This window comes from Tachyglossus aculeatus, chromosome 14 (assembly GCF_015852505.1).
Source record: "Tachyglossus aculeatus isolate mTacAcu1 chromosome 14, mTacAcu1.pri, whole genome shotgun sequence".
In the NCBI taxonomy this organism is placed as follows: domain Eukaryota; kingdom Metazoa; phylum Chordata; class Mammalia; order Monotremata; family Tachyglossidae; genus Tachyglossus; species Tachyglossus aculeatus.
Genome location: NC_052079.1, coordinates 18,282,167 through 18,292,514, shown reverse-complemented (window position 1 = coordinate 18,292,514; position 10,348 = coordinate 18,282,167). Strand labels below are relative to the sequence as shown.

General features: G+C 44.1%; 1 protein-coding gene across 1 annotated transcript; it reads left to right on the top strand.

Annotated features, from left to right (window-relative positions):
* Positions 1-362: 362 nt before the first annotated feature.
* IL26 (interleukin 26) lies at positions 363-10,002 on the top strand. The gene is made up of 5 exons (XM_038756053.1): positions 363-425; positions 527-583; positions 738-872; positions 9,764-9,829; positions 9,916-10,002. Exons 1-5 carry the CDS (start codon positions 363-365, stop codon positions 10,000-10,002), a joined length of 408 nt encoding a protein of 135 aa, XP_038611981.1.
* Positions 10,003-10,348: the final 346 nt, after the last annotated feature.

Genomic DNA, 10,348 nt, shown 5'->3' with positions numbered 1-10,348 from the left:
AAACGTCGGCCCGATTTTGCCCGTAAACCTGGAAACGGCTTCCACCTCACGTCACAGATGATGTGGTCAAGTTTTGAAGAGGTGGAACGCGGCCTATTAAAAATAGAACAGCCTAAAGCGATCGGCATCTATATAAGCCCTCAGATGGCTTTCACAACGTCTCCTCGGAGTGACGGCTTGGGGGGTGAACAGAAGTAGGTTATCCTTTGTCATCTCACCCATCTGAGGTGGCTCTAGGGTGGCGGAGAGACGCGAAGCTCGGGGGGAAGATGTTGAGGATAGGTCTCCTCTGCTTCGCCTTGTCTCTCCTGGAGGCCGAGAGCAGGGAGCTTTCCTTCACCAGTAGCCGCTGCCACGAAGGCATGATGTCCAGATCTGTAGACAGCCTCTACCTCAAAGTGACCAGATTCAAGATGTCTGTTCCAGTAAGTCTCCGGGGTCTCTCCGAGACAACCGACCCCCTTCGATAAGCCGCCAGTGGTCTGGCAGGCCGACCTTCCATTAACTCAAGTTTGCTCTGTTGCAGGCAGACAGCATCAAAAACAAAAAGCTGCTAAAAAAGAAAACCAAAAGGCTGATTATGGTGTGTCCTAGATCCTTTTCCTTTCGGTTTCCTGTTGGGTTGATTGTTTTTCTGAATGAGGCAGATACTGGCAATTGGAGGCCGTTTTGGGGGCGGAGGCGGAGGGCGGGGGTGGCCCCGGGACCTCGATCTCACTCCCTTCTCCGGTTCCCAGAAAAACTGCCGATTTCGAGATCAGCTCTTGACTTTCTACGTGGAGGATGTCTTTGGGAGTCATCATCTCCCGGCCGGCGGAGAGGTGAGGATCGTCGAAGACTTCCAGAGGCTGAAAGAGGCCTTGGAGCGATGCGTAAGTACATTCTTCCAAGACAACAAGTTGTCTCATTCAGTGTCCCGCACGAAGGATGGGGCGGGGGTTCAGCCGGTAGAGGCCTTATCGGTCGATAGGTTGCATTGAGCGCCAATTGTGTGCAGAACTCTGTTCTAAGCACTTGGGAGAGTACGATACAACGGCTAAAATCAGGGGTTGGTGGGTTGGCTCCTCTCAGAGCCACTCTTTGGAAATGATCAGCGAAAAAGAGACTAGTAATAGGATGGATGTAGCTCTTTCTAATAAATACGATTGACTGACTGACTGGGAATGTATCCGTTTATTGTTGTATCGTACTCTCCCAAGCGCTTAGTACAGTGCCCTGCACACAGTATGCACTTGATAAATACGACCAAGTGAGTAAAGGGAGAGCGGGTAGACATGATCCCTACCCTCAAGAAGCTTACAGTCTTCAGGAAGAGCTAAGACTCTACAGGGCCTTATGAAAATAACAATAATGGGTAGTGATGATCATGATAATAATAATATTATTGATAATGGCTTTCGTTCAGCACTTACTATGTCCCAAGCCTGGGGTTGAGCAATGAGGTAGACAGAGGATAATGAGATCGGACGGAGACCTTGCCCCACAGAGGGCTTCCAGTCAAAAGGGAAGGAGAACAGATATTGAAAGCCCATTTTTACAGATGAAGAAACTGCGGCACAGAGCAGTGAAGTGACCTGTTTCCCACCACCAGGATTAGAACGCAGGTCTTGGAAATGCAGTTAAGACAGGTAGGGCAGCCTAATAGATGCTTGGGATCCATAAAAAAATCAAATGAAAAGGACAAACGGAAGTGGTGTTGTCTAGGGATATCAATCAATCAATCAATCAATGGTATTTACCGAGCACTTACTGTGGGCAGAACACTGTGCTAAGCGCTTGGGAGAGCACAATACAGCAGAGTCAGTAGACACGTTCTCTGCCCACAAGGAGCTTACAGTCTAGAGTCTACAGTCAGTGCTTAGAACAGTGCTTAGCACATAGTAAGTGCTTAATAAATGCCATCATCATCATCACCATCATCATCATCAATCGTATTTATTGAGCGCTTACTATGTGCAGAGCACTGTACTAAGCGCTTGGGAAGTACAAATTGGCAACATATAGAGACAGTCCCCGAGTCATTCGGCAGTGGGTTATAACAAATTGCAGAAGTTGAGAGTTTCAACAGACTCAATCAATCCATTAGTCAAGCGATGGTATTTACTGAGTGCTCACTATGTGCTGAGTGCTTTACTAAGCGTTTGGGAGAGAATAAGACAGAGTTAGCAGATACGTTCCCTGCCTACAACGACCTTACAGTCTAGAGAAGAGTGACCCTTCCCCTGAAACCTTCAACCCTCCCTGTACTCTGTTCATAAGTGGCAGGTTTGAAAACACAACGTGGCTCAGTGGAAAGGGCCCGGGCTTTGGAGTCAGAGGTCATGGGTTCAAATCCCGGCTCCGCCAATTGTCAGCTGTGTGACTTTGGGCAAGTCACTTCACTTCTCTGGGCCTCAGTTCCCTCATCTGTAAAATGGGGATGAAGACTGTGAGCCTGCCGCGGGACAACCTGATCACTATGTAACCTCCCCAGTGCTTAGAACAGTGCTTTGCATATAGTAAGCACTTAATAAATACCATTATTATTATCATTATCATTATTAACTTTTTATGCCAAATCTTTTGGGTCTTTAAAAAGGAAAGTGGACCAGACTGTCTTTCCTAAGTATGCCTAAGTCCGACCCTAGATAGCTTTAATTAAGGTTTTCAGACACTTCCAGGTGCAAAATAACTCCTTTTTTTACAGTATTCATTTAGGGCTTACTAGGCATCAAACTCTGATTTAAGTGCTGGGGTAGATTCAGTGGAATTAACTGGGACACAGTCCCTGTCCCACATTGGGCTTAGAACAGTGCTTTGCACATAGTAAGCGCTTAATAAATGCCATCATTATTATTATTATTATTGGGCTCGGAGTCTATATAAATTCCTATTTTACTAACGAACTGACTCTTTGAAGAACAGCTTGGGTTTTTAAAAATTTTTTTTTGTATTTGCTAAGCACTTACATCGGTCAGAGGCTGGACGTGGGTGAGAAGGCGGCGGTGTGATAGACGAGATCGAAGTACAGTGAGTAGGTCGGAATTAGAGGAGCGAAGTGTGCGGGTTGGGTTGTAGTAAGAGATCAGTAAGAGGTCAGGTGGAAGGGGGTGAGCTGATTGAGCGCTTTGAAGACGATGGTGAGGAGTTTCTGTTTGATGCATATGTTGCCAACTTGTACTTCCCAAGTGCTTAGTACAGTGCTCTGCACTCAATAAATACGATTGATGATGATGCGAACTGGAAGTTCTTGAACAGTGGGGAAACGTGGCCTAAACGTTTTTGTAGAAAAATGATCCGGGCAGCAGAGCGAAGTTTGAACTGAACTGGGGGGAGACAGGAGGCAAGAAGGTCAGCAAGGAGGTTGATTCGGTAAACAAGATGGGATGGGATGAATGCTGGGATTAACATAATAGCAGTTTGGATGGAGAGGAAAAAACAGATTTTAGTCTCCCTCCTACTTAAACTGTGAGCCCTGTGAGGGACAGAGACTTTGCCTGACCTGATTAATAAAAAATCTACCCCAGTGCTTAGAACAGTGCTTGACACAGTAGGTGCGTAACAAATACTATTATTTTTATTATTGTTATTATTATTATATTATGTGCCAGGCACTGTATTAAGTGCTGGGGTAGATACAAGTTAATCAGGTTCGAAGTTTGAACTGGATTGGGGAGAGACAGGAGGCAAGAAGGTCAGCAAGGAGGTTGATTCAGTAAACAAGATGGGATGGGATGAATGCTGGGATTAACGTAATAACGGTTTGGATGGAGAGGAAGAGACAGATTTTAGCCTCCCTCCTACTTAAACTGTGAACCCCGTGAGGGACAGAGACTTTGCCTGACCTGATTAATAAAAAAATATACCCCAGTGCTTAGAACAGTGCTTGACACAGTAGGTGTGTAACAAATACTATTATTTTTATTATTGTTATTATTATTATATTATGTGCCAGGCACTGTATTAAGTGCTGGGGTAGATACAAGTTAATCAGGTTCGAAGTTTGAACTGGCCTGGGGAGAGACAGGAGGCAAGGAGGTCAGCAAGGAGGTTGATTCAGTAAACAAGATGGGATGGGATGGGATGAATGCTGGGATTAACTTAATAACAGTTTGGATGGAGAGGAAGAGACAGATTTTAGCCTCCCTCCTACTTAAACTGTGAGCCCCGTGGGGAACAGAGACTTTGCCTGACCTGATTAATAAAAAATCTACCCCAGTGCTTAGAACAGTGGTTGACACAGTAGGTGCGTAACAAATACTATTATTTTTATTATTATTATTGTTATTATTATTATATTATGTGCCAGGCACTGTATTAAGTGCTGGGGTCGATACAAGTTAATCAGGTTCGAAGTTTGAACTGGATTGGGGAGAGACGGGGCAAGGAGGTCAGCAAGGAGGTTGATTCAGTAAACAAGATGGGATGGGATGAATGCTGGGATTAACGTAATAACGGTTTGGATGGAGAGGAAGAGACAGATTTTAGCCTCCCTCCTACTTAAACTGTGAGCCCCGTGAGGGACAGAGACTTTGCCTGACATGATTAATAAAAAGCTATCCCAGTGCTTAGAACAGTGCTTGATACAGTAGGTGTGCAACAAATACTATTTTTTTTATTATTATGATTGTTATTAGTATTCTTATGTGCCAGGCACTGTATTAAGGGCTGGGGTCAATACAAGTTAATCAGGTTCGAAGTTTGAACTGGATTGGGGAGAGACAGGAGGCAAGGAGGTCAGCAAAGAAGTTGATTCAGTAAACAAGATGGGATGGGATGAATGCTGGGATTAACGTAATAGCAGTTCGGATGGAGAGGAAGAGACAGATTTTAGCCTCCCTCCTACTAAAACTGTGAGCCCCGTGAGGGACAGAGACTTTGCCTGACCTGATTAATAAAAAAATCTACCCCAGTGCTTAGACCAGTGCTTGACACAGTAGCTGTGTAACAAATACTATTATTTTTTATTATTATTATTGTTATTATTATTATATTATGTGCCAGGCACTGTTATTATTATTATATAATGTGCCAGGCACTGTATTAAGTGCTGGGGTCGATACAAGTTAATCAGGTTTGAAGTTTGAACTGGATTGGGGAGAGACAGGAGGCAAGGAGGTCAGCAAGGAAGTTGATTCAGTAAACAAGATGGGATGGGATGAATGCTGCGATTAACATAATAGCAGTTCGGATGGAGAGGAAGAGACAGATTTTAGCCTCCCTCCTACTTAAACTGTGAGCCTCGTGAGGGACAGAGACTTTGCCTGACCTGATTAATAAAAAATCTACCCCAGTGCTTAGAACAGTGCTTTACACAGTAGGTGTGTAACAAATACTATTATTTTTATTATTGTTGTTATTATTATATTATGTGCCAGGCACTGCATTAAGTGCTGGGGTCGATACAAGTTAATCAGGTTGGACACAGTCCCTGTCTCACATAAGGCTCACAGCCTTAATCCCCATTTTGCAGATGAGGTTCCCGAGGTACAGAGAAGTGAAATGACTTACCCAAGGTCACACAGAAGTCAAGGGATGAAGCTGTGATATGAACCAGTTCAGAGGCCCTCCCAGAGCCATGCTCTTCCCACTAAGCTGTGCCGTTTCTCTGCCACATTAGAAGTCTAACGTTGTTTGCCTTGATTTCTCCCAATCTGGGTCAGAGCCATTCTGGGCTAAATTCAGGGAATGGTTTATGTGGGTTTGTTCATGGGGACGAGAAGCAGAACAGTGAACGTATGAAGAGATTGTATCTGCTTTTGTGGCATTCTCTGTGCAATTCAAACCCTGCTCCCAACGCTACTGTAATAATAATAATAATAATAATAATAATAATAATAATAGTAATAGCATTTATTAAGCATTTACTATGTGCAAAGCACTGTTCTAAGCGCTGGGGAGGTTACAAGGCAATCAGGTTGTCCCACAGGGGGCTCACAGTCTTAATCCCCATTTTACAGATGAGAGAAATGAGGCACAGAGAAGTGAAGTGACTTGCCCAAAGTCACACAGCTGACAGGTGGCAGAGCGGAATTCGAACCCATGACCTCTGACTCCAAAGCCCATGCTCTTTCCACTGAGCTACGCTGCTTCAACGCTACTACTGCTACTACTAATTACGGTACCTGTTGAGTGCTTACTATGTGCAAAGCAGTTTTCAAAGCAAGGGGGTAGATAGAAGGTAATCAGGTTGGACACAGTTCTTGTCCCCCACGGGGGCTCACATTCCTACTCCCCGTTTTACAGATGAGGTAACTGAGGCGCCGAGAAGTTAAGTGACTTGCCCAGGGTCACACAGCAAACGGGGTGGAGCCGGAATTAGAACCCAAGTCCTTCTGATTTCCAGGCCCGTGCTCCGTCCACTAAGCCACGCTGCTTCTAATCAACCAGTCAATCAATCAATCAATCAATTGTGTTTATTGAGCGCTTACTGTGTGCAGAGCACTGTACTAAGTGCTTGGGAAGTACTCACAGTCTAAAGGGAAATTATTCAGGCGATCTTGATGGCAGACTGTTTTCTTAGATTCAGAATATCTTCCTTCTGGTCTCAGTTTATACAAATAATGAATTAAATGGGGTATCGATATTGGTTCTCCCTCTCACTTCAACCGTGAGCCCCGTGTGGGACAGGGACTACAACAAGCCTGATTAACTTGCATCGACTCCAGTGCTTAAACAGTGCTTGGCACATATAAGCACTCAATAAGTACCGTAATTAATCAATCAATCGTATTTATTGAGCGCTTACTATGTGCAGAGCAGTATACTAAGCGCTTGGGAAGTCCAAGTTGGCAACATATAGAGACGGTCCCTACCCAACAGTGGGCTCACAGTCTAAAAGTCGGTCAGTCAATCATATTTATTGAGCGCTTACTGTGTGCAGAGCACTGTACTAAGTGTTTGGGAGAGTACAATATAACAATATAACAGGCACGTTCCCTACCCACAATGAGCTTACAGTCTAGAGGGGGGAAACGTGCACTGAACGCTTTTGTAGAAAAATGATCCGGGCCGCAGAGTGAAGTATGTACTGGAGTGGGGAGTACATTCCAACTTCCCAAGCCCAACTTGTACTTCCCAAGCGCTTAGTACAGTGCTCTGCACACAGTAAGTGCTCAATAAATACAATTGATTGGTTGATTGATTGGGGAGAGACAGGAGACAGGAAGGTCAACAAGGAGGTTATGCAGTAATCAAGGTGGGATAGGATAAGTGCTTGGACTAATAATAATAATAACAATGGCATTTATTAAGCACTTACTATGTGCAAAGCACTGTTCTAAGTGCTGGGGAGGTTACAAGGTGATCAGGTTGTCCCACGTGGGGCTAATAGTCTTAACCCCATTTTACAGATGAGGTAATTGAGGCACAGAGATGTTAAGTGACTTGCCCAAAGTCACACAGCTGACAAGTGGTGGAGCTGGGATTTGAACCCATGACCTCTGACTCCAAAGTCCGTGCTCTTTCCACTGAGCCACGCTGCTTCTCTTATGTGGTAACAGTTTGGATGGAGAGGAAAGGACGAATTGTAGCAACGTGTAACAATTATACACATTGGTTTCTGCTTCCAGTGCTTGTATTTTTTGGACCACTTTATTGAGGGATAAAATTGGATTACATTCCACTGGATCGTAGCTCTACTGCACTGCTGTTTTAAAGGCCGGGTATTTTTTGAAGGAAAAAAGTAATAATAGTGATAAAATTATATATATATAAATTACTTATTTGTACATATTAATGTCTGCCTCCCCCTCTAGAGTGTACGCTTGTTATGGACAGGAAAGTTGTCTGCTAATTCTTCTGTATTATACTCTTCCAAGTGTTTAGGATAGTGCTCAGTACATTCCATTGTTTGAATGATTGGTTGAATAATAATAATTAGGAAACAACAAGTTAATCAGGTCCCACACAGAGATCACAGTCTAAGTAAAGGGAGAACCGGTATTGAATCCCCCTTTTACAGATAATAATAATAATAGTATTTGTTAAGCACTGTAGAAAGCACTGAGGTGGTTACAAGCAAACCGGGTTGGACACATTCCCTGTTTCACATAGAGCTCACAGTCTCAATCCCATTTTAGAGATGAGGCAGCGTGGTTTAGTGAAAAGAGCCCGGGCTTGGGAGTCAGAGGTTGTGGGTTCTAATTCCGACTCCGCCACTTGGCAGCTGTGTGACTTTGGGCGAGTCACTTCACTTCTCTGTGCCTCACCTACCTCATCTGTAAAATGGGGATCAAGACTGTGAGCCCCAAGGGGGACAACCTAATAATCTTGTATCTATCCCAGCACTTAAAGCAGTGCTTGGCACATAGTAAGCGCTTAACAAATCTTGTACATATTTACTATTCTACTTATTTTATTTTGTTAATACATTTTGTTTTGTTGTCCGTCTCCCCCTTCTAGACTGTGAGCCCATTGTTGGGTAGGGACCGTCTCTATATGTTGCCAACTTGGGCTTCCCAAGCGCTTAGTACAGTGCTCTGCCCACAGGAAGCGCTCAAGAAATACGATTGAATGAATGAATGAACAAATACCAACATTATTATAAGGTAACCGAGGCCCAGAGAACTGAAGTGACTTGTCCAAGGTCACACAGGTAGACATGTGGCTGAGTCGGAATTAGAACCCAGGTCCTTATGGGTCCCAGGCCTGTGCTCCCATCCACTACACCAGAAATCCACATTGTTTCTCTGATCGATATGGTGTGGAAACTATAGCTCTCTCCACGGTCTATTCCAGAGACCCTCATTGGTTTGTGAAAACAAGTGTTCGCACGTTGAGTGTTAAGTTTAAGTTGAGTGTTGAGTTGAGTTAAGTTGTTGAGTGTTGAGTGCTAAGTGAGAACCGTTTTTCCTCCCCCGGAGCCCTGCTTGCCTCATTCGTATTTATTGAGCCCTTACTGTGGGCAGAGCACTGTACCAAGCGCTTAGGAGAGTACAACAGAGCAATAAACAGACACATTCCCTGCGCACAATGAGCTTATGGTCTAGACGGGGGAGACTGTAAGGGCGCTGTGGGCCGAGAATGTCTGTTATATTGTTGTGATGCGCTCTCCTAGCGCTTAGTACACTGTCCTGCGCTCAATAAATGCGATTGAGGGTGTGCCCCTGCCCGCCATTTTACAGGGACAGTCTCTCTATGTTGCAAACTTGTACTTCCCAAGCTCTTAGTACAGTGCTTTGCACACAGTAAGCGCTCAATAAATACGATTGAATGAAGTTTCTTGGGCCATCTGGACTAATTCTTTAAGTTTCTTTAACAGAAACACCTCAACATTAGCTTTAAAGCACTCAGTCACCTTGCCCCTCTTACCTCACCTCTCTGTTTCCTTACTACAGCCCGGCCCGCAAACTCTGCTCCTCTAAAGCCAACCTAATCACTGTACGTTCATCTTGTCTATCTCGCTACCATCCGCTTGCCCGCATCCTGCCTCTGGCTTATTTACTGCCAAGAAATAAGCAATGTCACTCGGAAACACTGAGTTTTTGCCTTCATATCCAACAGACGACCACTCTCTCCCACCTTCAAAGCCTTATTAAAAGCACATCTCCAAGAGACCTTCCCCAAGCCCTCCTTTCCTCTTCATAGTAGGAATACATAATTTATAATATATAATTTACAGATATGTACATAAATGTTGTGTGGTTGGAGGTGGGGTGGGGGTTAAGATAAATCAGGTAGGACACAGTCCCTGTCCCGCATGACACTCACGATCCTAATCCCCATTTTACAGATGAGGGAACCGAGGCTCACAAAGTGAAGTGAGTTATCCTCCTCTTTTCAGGTTCCATGTGCGCCTTCCTCTAGAGAGATGAAGCCCATTACCAAGATAAAGGAACTCTTTTATAAGGTAACTACACAACGATGTGGATCTCAGAGATAACCAAATGAACTCTTTTTGAAATTCTGTACTTAATAATCTGTACCTCGTTACAGCTTGGAAACAAAGGAGTCTACAAAGCCATCGGTGAACTCGATATACTCCTTCCGTGGATCAAATCCTACATAGATAACTTTAAATAAAGCAAAAGGACACCCTCGTGAGTGGGTGTCAATGTCACGGACTTGAAAATCTACCAAAAACTAGAAGAAAGGATTTATGCACAATGATGACTTTTTCCTAGTTGATGAAACACCCTTTTTTGTACAGCTTTGGGAGAAAAATCAGACACTTCAGCATTGTTATTATTGAATCAATATACTAATGATTGGAAGATAACTATTCCTTTACATCCCATTTAGTATAAAATCACTGTGAAAAAACATAGCCTAGTGGAAAAGAGCACAGGCCTGGGAATCGGAGGACCTGGGTTCTACTTCCCTTCCCTGGGTTTACTTCCCTTTTCTGTGCCTCAGTTTGCTCTCCTGC